Genomic DNA, 13,934 nt, shown 5'->3' on the forward strand with positions numbered 1-13,934 from the left:
TTTTAAATGTATTTTTCTTTTCCCACCTATTTCCATTATTTTAAAATGTATTTCCATCCATTGTTTCATCTCCACCTTTTAGCCTATTTCGATCCCTTCCCCCCACCCACCCCACCCTACCCCACCCCACCCCACCCTCACTAGCACCATCTGTCACTTGCTCGTCCTGCTTTCTACCCTTAATGTCACCATTAGCACATTCCTTAGATAATATCACCACCGTCAATACCCCTTTGTCCTTTTGTCTATGACATCTTTGGCAACCTCCCTTTTGCCTCCACCTATCAGCGGCCCTCCACCCAGCTCTACCTGTCACAACCCCATCAACCAGCTAATATTTCACCTCATTTCAATATTCCCTCAGTTCTGATGAAGAGACACACAGACTCGAAACATTAATTGTGTTCCTCTCCACAGATGCTGTTAGACCTGCTGAGTTTTTCCAGCTACTTTTATTTTTGTTTTGCTGCACTATGGCAGAAAGGCTTTAGACAGCGACCTTTCCCCATTGCGCCTTTGCGGCGGTTGCCCCAAGCTTTAGTGCTTCCCTCAGCACATATCCCTGGACCTTGGAATGTGCCAGTCTGCAACAGTCAGCCGGGGAAGACCAACAAGTTTCAGGCAGACCAAAGGGCGTCTTTCACCGAGTTGATGATCCTCCAGCTGCAGTTGATGTTTGTCTCAGTGCGTGTCCCTGGTAACAGCCCATAGAACAGAGTCCTGCTTCCAGAGATTTTCAGCATCTCACACTTTCACAAAGAATGAGGAAATCCTCTCACCTTCACTTTTTATATCTTCGGGAGGAATGGTGCTGCGGGCGTTGCTGATTGGTCACTTTGTGCTGCGTCTCGTAATGTTGTTCATATCACCAATCAGATAACTACTGAACTCACCAATCCGGAGACTCCACGGAGTGAGGGCGGAAAATACCGGCGCCAAATTATCAGATTCCAACCGATTTTTTTCAAATTTTAAAAGCCCGCAAACTTCTCAAAAACAGGACATAATATAGTACTAATTGTAAAGAGCTAATTCAGTATACGAATGTTAGATTTACTTAATCTCGATCTCTCTTTCCCTAGTCTACATTTTATCTCTGTCCGTTTCTGATTTTCATTCTGGGTTTATCTGTATCTAAAAACAAGTCGAAAATATCGGCGCCAAGTTTAAGGAATCCAAACTTTCTTTTTATTCGACATCGAAGACGGCCGATATATTTATAAAACAAAGAAGTGTTCAGATAGAAATTCCCATTAATAGTTAACACGATCTGACGCCAAAGTTTTAAAAATATCCATCCCTGATGGGACTATTTCACATTTTATCCCCAGTTCCAGATTCGCTTATAGAATCCGGAATCTATTCGGGGTTAATTTCGATCCTTTATGAAACCCTTTAACCAGCCGGCAGAAAGTCTCATTTACATAGTTCTGCAAACGGACGGTTTATTGTAGATATTCAACAGTCAAAAGTGAACATTTTTGGTGTAAATTTGCTAGCGTTGAGACTGAAGGTTTCTACACAACCGGGGCTGATAGGAAATGAACTGATCGATTATTGAGACCAAACTTGACCAGAACTGGAAACTGACGCATTTGCGTTTTATTCTCTCTCCAAAACCAGGGAAAGGGGCCGAATATGAACACGTCTGAGTACAAATTACAGAGGGTCAGCGGACAGTCATTAATTTATAGGACATTATTAACAACAGCGAATGATTGAAGAGAGTGATAAATCTGCATTAGCCTGAAAGTAGGAAACAAAACTAACAGAAAACATCATTCGAAAATGTTCAAATTAGAAACACGACAAATTAAACATTGAGATGATATAGCTTTCTCGGAGACATTGTGGGTGGCTCTTAAAAGAGCCTTTGTTTCGGGTGTGGTTCAGTCCGTTGTGGGGTTTTACTTGGAGCTGGTGTACTTGGTCACCGCCTTTGTCCCTTCCGACACGGCGTGCTTGGCCAGTTCCCCGGGCAGCAGCAGGCGCACGGCGGTCTGGATCTCCCGGGAGCTGATGGTGCTGCGCTTGTTGTAATGGGCCAGGCGGGAAGCCTCACCCGCGATGCGCTCGAAAATATCGTTGACGAACGAGTTCATGATGCTCATGGCCTTGGAGGAGATGCCGGTGTCGGGGTGAACCTGCTTCATCACTTTGTAGATGTAGATGGAGTAACTCTCCTTCCTCGACTTTCGCCGCTTCTTGCCGCCCTTTCCTGCCGGTTTACTCACCGCTTTTTTGGCGCCCTTCTTAGCAACTGGTTTCTTCTTCTCTTCAACCATCTTCAATCTCAATTTCACACAGAAATAAACCAAACCCCTTCCGTCCGCTCATTATATAGACAGTCTGACAGATATATGCTAATGAGGAATGGGAGAACAATGATTCTGATTGGACAATTTTAAAACAAAACGGGGACTTAGTTTGTGATTTTTTTTTGATTGGATAGCTAAACCGACCAATTATATTTAGGTTTCTCCACCAATCATTAGCCTCCTTACTACAATCAGGAAATAAATTTTCCAAAGCCCCTCTCCAGCCGGAGTTTCTCAGTGTGTAAGGATACACCGGGAAATGTCGCCTGGCTGTCGGTGCGAGGGGCTGTCCGGGAATGTGGGTTCATTCAGGAATTGTGAGTATCTGGTCTTCTTATCGTGTCCACGGACAGTCTATACATGGCCCAGCCAGAACTGGACACATTGTTGCGCCTTGTTGTTGAATTCGGCAAGATCTGCAACAGTGCAGGGTTCCTCTAGCGATAGGCATTGCAGGAGATGTTGCATAGTTTGTGGCTCAGTTCCACATTCACAAGTTGTCGGGCTGGTTGTATATCCCCATTTTCTTAGTGACACCTTTGAACGACCTACACCAGTCCTAAGTCTGTTAAGGCACTTGAATGTTGCCCAGTTGCAATTAGCTCCTTGGGGAAGGCTTTCATCCGGTAGAATTTCCATCGCTGGGGGTTGTTTGAGACTGGCGAGCCAGTCTTTCCACAAGGCGATGCGGGCTTCAGATGGGGTGGATTGTAATGGAACAACACTGTTCATGAAGCTCTTCCTTGACTTTAGGCGGCTGGGTGTAGGTGTATGACCATGTAGAGGGTGCCTCTCATCTGATGTTTGACGGAGTCGCTCTTTCTTGCTGGCTACCGTTCTTCTTATATCAGGGGGAGTGATATCCGCCAGGATATATAGGCTGTTGGTGTTTGTTAGTTTTAAACAACCTGTGATAAGTCGGCAGCTTGCATTCAGAACGGCATCCATCTTCTTAGCATGAGCAGATCTTTCCCATGCAGGGCAGGTGTATTCCCCAGTGGAATAGCAAAGAGCAAGTGCACTGGTTTGCAATGTTTTCGGGCTTGCTCCCCATTTTGTGTTAGTGAGCTTATTCTGGATGTTGTTTTGTGCGCTCACTTTTGCCTTTGTCTTTTTGATGTGGTTCTTGAAGGTGAGGCATCTGTCAAGGGTGACTCCTAAGTAGATAGGGTGCTCGCAATGCGTCAGTGTTGCTCCACACCAGGTTACTTTAAGCTGGCGTTTGGCTTCACGCTTTCTGAGGTGGAATGCACAAACATGCGTCTTTGATGGGTTTGTGCGAAGGTGGTTTTCTTGTTAGTAGGTTGTAGGTCCCTCCAAGGCCTCAGAAAGTGTTTTCTCCACGATGCTAAAATCAGTGCTTTGGGCAGTGGCACATAAGTCATCAGCATATATAAAACATGTCTGGTAATGTGTGTAATTTATTCATTCTCTGATCCTGTGTGTGTTTGGAAGGCCGTGGTACAGTATGCGAGTGTCGGGTTTATTCTGTATCTGTGACTTGATGGGACCATGTCTCAGTGTTGGGCTCACTTGGCATCCTGAAACTCATTGTGCATCTGTCCGTTATTGGTGCATGTAAACAAATTCATTTGCTTCTTGGGACTATAAGCCAGAGCGGAATAAAATCAGTATGTGTTTCTCTCGGCCACAGAAATTGTTGGATTGATTCTGTACCTGTCAGTCCCTGTAATTGGATGTTAATGAGATTCTGTATTTGTCAGTCTCTGGCACTGTAGGTCAGTGTGTTATAGGTTCTATATCTTTCAGTCTGTGTTACTATATCTGAGTCTGTGAACTTCTCATTCACTATCAGTGCCTGATACTGTGTGTGAATGTGAGATTAATTATATACCTGTCAACATCCGTTGCTGAATGGCAGTGTGGAGTTCAGTCTGTATCGGCACTGATTCAATGTGAGTCATTCTCAGCAGCCCCATCTCTTGCAATGTTTGATGCAGTTAATCTCAGTGTCACATACAGCACCAAAGACAACCAAATCTGGAATCTGTCTCAATGGGTTGTACTGGATATGAGTGTGGTTAATTCTCTTTTAATCAGTGGTGCTGTGTGGAAGTTTGCAATCCATTTTCTTTCTGTTGAACTCTGGGACGCTGTGTAAACGTTGGTTCCATTTTCTAGTGCAGTGCCTGATGCTTTGCTGAAATGAAGAATTCATTTTGTCTCTATCAGTCTTTGGCTCTGAGATTCCTCTGTTTTTCTCAGTCTGTGGTACTGTGTGAATGTCAGATTCATTCTGTATCTCTACATCTCTGGGACAATTTGAGATTCATCCTGTATCTATCAGTCAGTGTGCTTTGTGTGATGTGGGATTCATTCTGTACCTGAAATTCTTTGGCACAGCCTATGCACTGGGATTCATTTTGTATTACTCTCTTTCACAGTGCATTTATTGGTCATCATACTGTATCTCACAGTGTCTGGTATTGTGCAAGATGTGTTGAGTAGTCTCTGGTGCTGTCTGTAAGAGAGACAGTTGTTGTTTAGTTCTCAGTTTTTGATGTTGCATGTGACTCTGGGAATAATTCTGTATCTGTCTGTCATATTTATCTCAGGAGTATTGTTCAAAATGCAATGCTTAACATCTTCAAACCTTTAGGAAAGTAGTTTTATCATCCTCATTCTTACTTGGCCTGGCTTATATTTGATCCTAGAACCAAGCACAACAATGACGTTGACTCTGAACTGCCATCTACAATTGCCGAGTAAACAACTCAGTTGAATTCAAGAAGGCAGCTCACCACAACCTACCCCAGGGCAATTAGGAATGGGCCCATATCCCATGAATGAATGAAAAAGCTCACATCTCCTACAATAACCAGTTATCACTAACACTCTAGATGATTGTCAGAATTGAGCCTACCTGACAATATCTCCACTTCAGAGTTAAGTTCACATTTTCATATCAGGCTGACTATCATTATTTTTAATCGAGCAGAATTATCAAGTGGCCTTTCTACAGATAAATGTTAAAAAGTGTCAGACTTATCAACTGCTCTTTAGACCTGTAATTATCTGACCTTGTGTTGTGAGCCTATATCCCATGAATGAATAAAAAAGCAAAAACCTCCTACAATAACCAGTGATTACTAACACTCGAGATGTTTGTCAGCATTGAGTCTCCCTGAAAATTGCTCCAATTTCGAGTTAGGTTCACATTTTCATTTCCCATTCACAATCAGTTTTTCTTTAATCTTGCAGCCTTATCAAGTGGTTTTTATACTGATAAATGTTTAAAAGTGTCAGACGTATCAACTGCTCTTTAGACCTGTAATTATCTGACCTTGTGTAGTGAGTGAGGAGATTCCCCACTGGGTCGTGCAAAGCAGAAATCTGGATGGAAATTAATTCCAATGCCTGGAAATCAGGTAGAATACAAGTCTGAATTTCTGATTTTCATCCTTAGTCGATCAGGATTCTTGCTGGGAGCGTGAACTTGCAAAGTGGTGTTTGAAACCAAACAAACCACACTAGATCCCTCTTCATTTGTGGAGATAAATCCAAGGAAAGCAGTTATATTTCAGATGGAGAATTGGGATGGGTACCAGACACAGCTCAGGACAACTAAACTTGCACTCAGAGAGTGTAAGGGATAATGGGGAAGAAGATGGCAGATAAATGAATCCCAATATGGAGTTATCCATATTACAGTTGAAACCTCATCAGTAATCAGCACTGGATTAGAATAGCTGAGACTATTAACCTCGGGAAAGGATGGATGTTGAATGGACATGATCAATGTCAATAAAGAGAATCAATTTTGCCCACGTGGAAAGATAATTTGATCTCGTTGGACAAGAGGGAAATAGAAAAAAGAACAAGAGGAAAATTAAATAGGCCGGTGAGGAAGAATATGCCAGTGGGAGCAGCTCAGCTGCTCTTGCAGAGAGCTGGCACAGATACTATGGGCCGAATGGCCTCCCTTTGCTGTAACAATTGTGAGATTCTATTCTATATATTATGAGTGTAAGCCTGACTTATGTTTAATATAAAATGTGTTTCAACTGGAGTTAATAGCTGTGGGTATTAATCAGATATTATGTCAGAGTTTTGGATTAGAGTTCCATCTCTGCGAACACAATCCTGAATGTCCATATATCATACAATCTAATACATTTCCCAGAATGTATGATCAGCTTCATGCAGATTGTAGATACACTGAGGTTTGGGGAGTGGTATGTAATGCATTGTTCAGTCTGCCGTCTTAGTCCTTTAACTTTGATTCTGTCTCTAATTTTCTCAGTAAATCATGGATGGTGGGCCCTCCTCTTAGAACATATACATTCCAATCGGAGCAAAAAATTCCATGAATTCTGAGATATCCCTTTAAATATCTGCCACTGCCTATCCCTTCGCCATGATCTCATTGAATGACGGAGCAGGCTCGAATGACTGAGGGGCCGAATCCTGCTCCTGGTTCGTATGTTCCTAACTATGTTAGTACCAGAATTAACCAAAGTAATCCCACTCTCACATACAGCAGTAAAGATAAACAGATGCAGAATATGTTTCAAAGATTCCCAGATGTTGACAACGACTCTCACATTCCTATTCAATACCAGAAACTGACAGATACAGACTGAATTCTACACTCTGATTGCGGATCAGATGTTGGCATGTCCAGAATTAATCTCAAACACCGACCGGGTTCTGGGAGTGAATGCGAATTGCACACTCGGATAGCAGCACAGACTGAAATATATACAATCAATGCCACACTGATTTACAGCGCCAGAAACTGAGAAACTCATGAGTGAATCTCATTTCCAGTTCCATAAACTGAGAAACTCATGAGCGAATTTCATTTCCAGTTCCATAAACTGACAAGCACAGGATACATCAGACACACACTGTACCACAGCTTCAAGAACAGAATGTACCCACTGTACTCTATCCCCCTACCTCACACAGTATCCGAGTAAGTGGCACACATTAGCAGAGCGTCAGAGAACCAGAAGGAAACTTGCATCCCCGGACGGTCCCTCGCACCGACAGCCAGACAACATTTCCCAATATATCTTTACACACTGAGAAACTCTGGCTGGAGAGAAGCCTTGTAGAATATGTTGCCTGGTTGCAGTAAATTGGCTAATGATTGGTGGAGAATTCGAAATCTGATTGGATATTTAAAGACACCAATCAGAAAAATAAGAGAGAAGAGGCTGTTTTAGTTTTTTAAAAAGTGTCCAATCAGAATCAAAGTTCTCCAATCCTTCATTAGCATAGACCTGGGAGACTGTCTATTTAATCGGCGCTCGGAAGGGATTTGGTTTATTTCTGTGTCTGAAACTGAAAATGGTTGATGAGAAGAAACAAGTTCCCAAGAAGGGAGCCAAGAAAGCCTTAAAGAAACCGGTAGCAAAGGGCGGCAAGAAGCGGCGAAAGTCGAGGAAGGAGAGTTACGCCATCTACATCTACAAAGTGATGAAGCAGGTTCACCCCGACACCGGCATCTCCTCCAAGGCCATGAGCATCATGAACTCGTTCGTGAGCGATATTTTCGAGCGCATCGCGGGTGAGGCTTCCCGCCTGGCCCATTACAACAAGCGCAGCACCATCAGCTCCCGGGAGATCCAGACCGCCGTGCGCCTGCTGCTGCCCGGGGAACTGGCCAAGCACGCCGTGTCGGAAGGGACAAAGGCGGTGACCAAGTACACCAGCTCCAAGTAAAACCCGGCAATGGACTGAACAACATTCAAAACACAACGGCTCTTTTAAGAGCCACCCACAATCTCTCTGAAAAAGCTATTTCATCTCAATTTTTACTTTGTCATGTTTTAAATTTGAACATTTCGAACTCTGTTGTTTCCCTCATATTCGGGCTAATGTAGATTTATCACTCGCTGAATTCTTAGGTTCTGATAATAATACCCCATAAATGAATGACTGCCCGCTCACCCTCTGCTCTTTGTTCTCAGACGTGTTTATATTCGGCCCCTTTCCCTGGCTTTGGAGAGAGAATAAAATTCAAATGCGTCAGTTTCCAGTTCTGGTCAAGTTTGGTCTCAATAATCGATCCGTTCATTTCCTATCAGCCCCGGTTGTGTCGGAACCTTCAGTCTCAACGCTGGCAAATTTACACCAGACATGTTTGCTTTTGACTCACGAATATCTACAATGTACCGTCCGTTTGTAGAACGATGTCAATGAGACTTTGCCGGCTGGTTAAAGGGTTTCATAAAAGATGGAAATTTTCTCCGAATAGATCCCGTATCTGGAACTTGGGATAAAATGTGAAATAGTCCCATCAGGGACGGGGAATTTTAAAACTTTGTCGTCAGACCGAGTTCACTTTATACATAAGACTTTCTACATGAAATTTATTCCTTATTTTATAAATCTATCGGCCGCCTTTTCGATGTCGAAAAGCGTAAATTTGGAGCTGTTATTTTCGGCTGGTTTTCAGGTTCAGATAAACCCAGACTGAAAATCAAACAGACAAATACAGATCAACCGTAGAATAGAGAAAGGGAGAGCGAGATTAAGTAAATCTAACATTCGTATATTAAATACTGAATTACCTGTTTCCAATTAACACTATGTTCTGTCCGTTTTTTTTACAAATTTGGCGGGCTTTGAAAATTTGTCAAAAAAATTGGTTGAAATTTGGCGCCGGTATTTTCCGCCCTCACTCCGTGAGTCTCCGGATTGGTGAGTTCAGTAGATATCTGATTGGTGATATGAACAAAGACGCGGCACAAAGTGACCAATCAGCAATGCCCGCAGCACCATTCCTCCCGAAGCTATAAGAGAAGCGAATGTGAGAGGATTTCCTCATTCTCTGTGAAAGTGTTTGTGAGATTGTGAAATGTCTGGAAGAGGAAAGACCGGCGGTAAAGCTCGATCCAAGGCCAGATCTCGCTCCTCCCGGGCTGGACTGCAGTTCCCGGTGGGCCGTGTTCACAGGCACCTGAGAAAGGGCAACTATGCTGAGCGTGTGGGTGCCGGAGCCCCGGTCTATCTGGCTGCTGTGCTCGAGTATCTGACGGCTGAAATCCTCGAGCTGGCCGGTAACGCGGCCCGGGACAACAAGAAGACCCGCATCATCCCCAGACACCTGCAGCTGGCCGTCCGCAACGACGAGGAGCTCAACAAGCTGCTGGGAGGGGTGACCATCGCTCAGGGCGGGGTGCTGCCTAATATCCAGGCCGTGCTGCTGCCCAAGAAAACCAGCGCCGCTGCGGCCTCGAAGACCAAGTGAAGCGGCCATTCTTTCATCTAATAACCCAAAGGCTCTTTTCAGAGCCACTCACAGAGTCTGTGAAAGGGCTGCTCACTGTCTGAACTCATTTCATTCTGGCTCTGAAGGAGCGTCATGCCCATTCGAAACGGTAACTCTGTCCCCACACAGATGCTGCCAGACCTGCTGAGTTTTTTCCAGCATTTTCGTTAAAAAATACTAGCTTCGCTGCAAAAGACAGCCCGGCATACCTTACAACCCGCTTTCAATTCGGATTCCTTACCTGATCTGTTTGTAACAGGCGGGTAGAAAGCTATTGATGGGCGAAATGACCGTGAAGGCCGATAGTTCTGGGTCTCACACATAAACATCATGAACTGTATGGGTTTTATTCAGGTCACGGTTCAATAGATGTTGAAGAGAAAATGGTGTGAGTCATGTTTCCACTATACTGTAGTGGGAGAGTGGGGTCTGGGGAGGTAATACACCGCTCCACTCCCCACTTAAGACATCAACAACCTTAATAAATGAACTAATGACCGAAAAAGGACATGTTTGATTCATCTTTAGATTTCTCTCTCCCGTTCCCAAGTCAGTGCTCTTAATGTGACGTTTTTGGTGGCTCTTAAAAGAGCCTTTGTTGTGTGTTTGGTAGAAAGGGTCGAGTTGTTCAGCTGCCGCATCCATAGAGAGTGCGTCCCTGGCGAGCTAGGCGGCGGATTGCTGGTTTGGTGATGCCCTGGATATTATCACGAAGCACTTTGCGATGCCGCTTTGCTCCGCCTTTCCCCAGTCCTTTAAACCAGCAATCCGCCGCCTCTCACTCTCTGTCCCTTTCTCAGTCAGGTCGGGGCGGGCTACATAAAAGAGGAACGTGAAGCAGCTCGAAACAAATCTTACTCAATGGAACGTCTTGTTTATCTATAGTTAGAAACCCGGATCTTTTAAATCCAGACCTGTCAGCAATATCCCCGCCTCATTCCAGTCGCTTCTACAAACAGACAAACAGTCTGTTTCCATTTCTAGGACAGCTTCTATTCCAAATGATTGGGACTAAGAACAAGATAAAATCGGATCACGGGTCTGTAATTTAGTTTATTGAGCGGGAATTCGAAAAGTTTTGCAAAGATTGAACCGGTCAGTGAAAGTGTCTGTCTAACAACTGGAAATGAATACCGGCTGAAATTTAAACAGTTGGTATTGAATTTGTGACAACAAATCAATTATTTTAAGGGAAGTGTTGGTGTAGTTATTTCAGAGAGAACTTCATCACCCCTTCCAGGATAAGTTGCATTTTTTTACTGTTCGGAACTTTGTGGATATCTACATGGAGCCGTTGTAGTTGGTCACTATCTTTGTCTGTTTCACGGCCCGTTCCCCGGGCAGCAACAGACCTTTTCCTGTCTCGATGTGTCCACAGAAACAACAGGAGCCAATTTATTGTGGACTGGTGCCATCTGCTGGCTGCACGTGAGACGTGCAAAGAGGTAACTTCTTTGGGGACATTTTAAATGAGTGTGAAACAACATAAACATGGTGAGAATTATTGCAAAACAGTTTATCATTCATACACAAGATGCCAAAGATATAGTGTGTTTCCCGGTACTATAAATGCTGACTGTGATTTTAAAGCAGTGTGCGATGGTGGTATAGTGGTGAGCATAGCTGCCTTCCAAGCAGTTGACCCGGGTTCGATTCCCGGCCATCGCAGTAATGACTTATTTTTCAGCATTATCCGTGATCAGACCACAATTCCGGACCCGCAGAGTTAATCTCTGTGGTTTCCAAAATTAGATAAAGAACAGAAAGTGTGGGGAGATTTCCAACAAGAAAATAAAGGACTAACGAAATGAAATAAGTCTAACATTTTCATCACTCACGTTTTTCGAACGTAAAATTCGGGCCTTGGGTGGAAAGACGCCTCACCTCCTCCCCCTCGCATATTTCCGATATGTCGATGATACGTTTGTTATATTTAAATCCGCAGCTGCATGTAACAATTTCCTTACATGTCTTTATGGGCTCCATCCTGCGCTCAAATTCACCTATGAAATGGAGCAGTCAAAATAACTCCCCTTCCTTGACACACTAGTTGAGAAATCTTCCAGAGGATACTCTACCAGGATTACCGTAAGCCGACCTTCACTGGTCAATATACGCGTTGGGATTCTTACAGTCCCACGCTCTGTAAGATTGGTCTCATCGGCAACCTTGTAAATAGGGCCCGAGCCATTTGCTCAACGTGCAAGCTTGATGCTGAAACCTGGCTCATCAAAGGCATCCTGCAGGGTAATGGCTACCCTGATCAGATCATTTCGCGCTGTGTATCACACAAGCTCATGACCGGACCTAAGACGGTCACTTTCCACCCTGAAGTATATTCTCTATCAGTATAAATTGGTGTCTTCCCCTTATATTGGTTTTCTTGGGAGTGTCCTGTTGAGTGCAGAAGGAAAAGCTTTGACATGTCTCTTTTTTCAGCCATTCTCAAATACATTGGCGCTTATTTTCAATTTGAAAACCCGTTTCAGCTCTGCCAGTTTGGCTCAATCAATCTGCGGCCCATTTTCTCATTAATCTTTGAAAGTTGGTGAAATAAGCTGCTCTCTGATTGGTTACAAAAGCCACCCAATGAGATTCCGAACACATTGACCATTCAGAAGTGGCCGACTGCATTCCCCAAAGACAGGGGAAGGGCGAGTGCGGGATGAATTTTTCATTCGTGGTGTAAGTGTGTGTAAGCTTGTAGAAAGACCGGCGGTAGAGCCCAGGACAAAGCCAAAGTCACAAGTCTCGCTCCTCCCGGGCTGGACTGCAGCTCCCCGCGGGCCGTGTTCACAGGCCCCTGAGAAAGAGCAGCTATGCTGAGCGTGTGGCTGCTGGAGCGCTCCGCTCTTCCGATTGTAACATTCCCGGCCGCTTTCAGGGGACAGGATCAGAAATCAGCCGTTTCTCTCTGTCCCGATGAAGCCTGTGTGAAGGAGTCGGTTGGTAACCAATGTCATTGCGTTTCCAGTGAGCTGAGATTGGCTCTGTTTTAAATCGCTGCTTTGTTACCGCCGGTTACAGATAAGAGATTGACACATTTAATCTGTTCCTAAAATAGCGCCAGGATTCTGTGACGCAAAATGCAATATTACAGCTCCTAAAGTGTGAGATTAAAATTGCCTGGAAATTAAGCCGTTCGGCTATTATCTTTTTTTTCCGTCAAATTGGCAGGCTTTTCGATTTTGAAAATATAAGCCAATCGGCACGTCCAATTCCTGCTACCTGGCTCTCCGAATGGTTGAAGATTTGGATTGAGAATGGACTGCCCAATCAGAGCTAGAGCCTGTCTAAAGCCTCTCAAACCATTCACAATGATTATTTATGGATGTTAAACTGATGGAATCTGTACCTTCCACCCCATCTGTACTTGAGTCCTAAAATATATTTTTTTCCAACAGGCAAATAATTGAAGGAACCAGAATAAATGTGGTGTTTCCTCCAGCCAAGCTAGAATGAAGATTCCCGCCAGCTCCTCCCACACAGTCCGTACATTATCACTGACAGAGCGCAGAGACACAGACAGGACATCAATTTCACAGTCACAGACAGCAGAAATAGTTCCAGAGTCACACTTTCCATCCATCAATCAAAGAGTGCAGGAGAGATAGATGTTGTTTCCATGTTCCCTCGACTCAGTACCAGAGTCCAAGACAGTGATTGTCAGAATAAATCCAAACACATTTGCAGTTCCACTGACAATGTCTCCACACTCACATACAGTAACCAAGACTGACAGGTTCAGAATGTCTCTCAGTTTCACACAGTACCAGTAAGTGACATAGATATTGAATCCCACGTTCACAAAATGGGCCAGAAAAGGGCAATGAAGAATGTATCTCACTCTCAAATACAAAACAACAATCTGACGGTTTCAGCACAACATTATAACTTCTGCTTGGTATAACAAAATATTATGAAATGTCATCTTCACCGTTAGTAATTCCAAATACCTCCCTTCGCCGTCCAATAAAATGTGAACGGTTCTTGTCTGTTCTGTCGCTCTCTGAGTGTGCTGACATCTACTGGCCAGAGCTGAGAAGTGCAACAGAGCGGAACTTTTTTTTAAATTCAATGGACGTGAGATTCGCTGGCTCGGCCATCATATTTATACAACCGGGAACACGTTTGTACTGCAGGGAAGCATTTTACACAACAACAAAGAACATTTCTCAACACCAGAGAGCACAATTCCACAGCAGGAAATATATTCTAAACATGTGAAACACTTTAACACCATAATGGAACAGTAGACATTAAAAATCAAGCAGCAGAGTGGCGCAGCGGGAGCGTGCTGGGCCCATAACCCAGAGGTCGATGGATCGAAACCATCCTCTGCTATTTACGTTCTCATTAATGCCAAAAGGGAG

At 44.0% G+C, this 13,934-nt stretch overlaps 1 protein-coding gene and 2 non-coding genes across 3 annotated transcripts; 2 read left to right on the plus strand and 1 right to left on the minus strand.

Moving 5' to 3' along the window:
* Nucleotides 1–1,584: 1,584 nt before the first annotated feature.
* On the minus strand, nucleotides 1,585–2,291 carry LOC144670371 (histone H2B-like). The gene has a single exon (XM_078532850.1). It carries the CDS (start codon nucleotides 2,283–2,285, stop codon nucleotides 1,908–1,910), a length of 378 nt encoding a protein of 125 aa, XP_078388976.1. The 5' UTR covers nucleotides 2,286–2,291; the 3' UTR covers nucleotides 1,585–1,907.
* An 8,866-nt stretch (nucleotides 2,292–11,157) lies between these two features.
* On the plus strand, nucleotides 11,158–11,229 carry trnag-ucc (transfer RNA glycine (anticodon UCC)). Its single transcript has one exon. It is a non-coding gene; the product is annotated as a tRNA-Gly (tRNA).
* Nucleotides 11,230–13,833: 2,604 nt separating this feature from the next.
* Nucleotides 13,834–13,905, plus strand: trnam-cau (transfer RNA methionine (anticodon CAU)). Its single transcript has one exon. It is a non-coding gene; the product is annotated as a tRNA-Met (tRNA).
* The last annotated feature ends 29 nt before the right edge of the window (nucleotides 13,906–13,934 follow it).

Source organism: Cetorhinus maximus, chromosome 31 (assembly GCF_964194155.1).
Source record: "Cetorhinus maximus chromosome 31, sCetMax3.hap1.1, whole genome shotgun sequence".
NCBI classification, from domain to species: Eukaryota; Metazoa; Chordata; class Chondrichthyes; order Lamniformes; family Cetorhinidae; genus Cetorhinus; species Cetorhinus maximus.

Excerpts from the sequence above, each read along its gene's own strand:
- LOC144670371 (XM_078532850.1), bottom strand. The coding sequence starts at position 2,285 with ATGGTTGAAGAGAAGAAGAAACCAGTTGCTAAGAAGGGCGCCAAAAAA.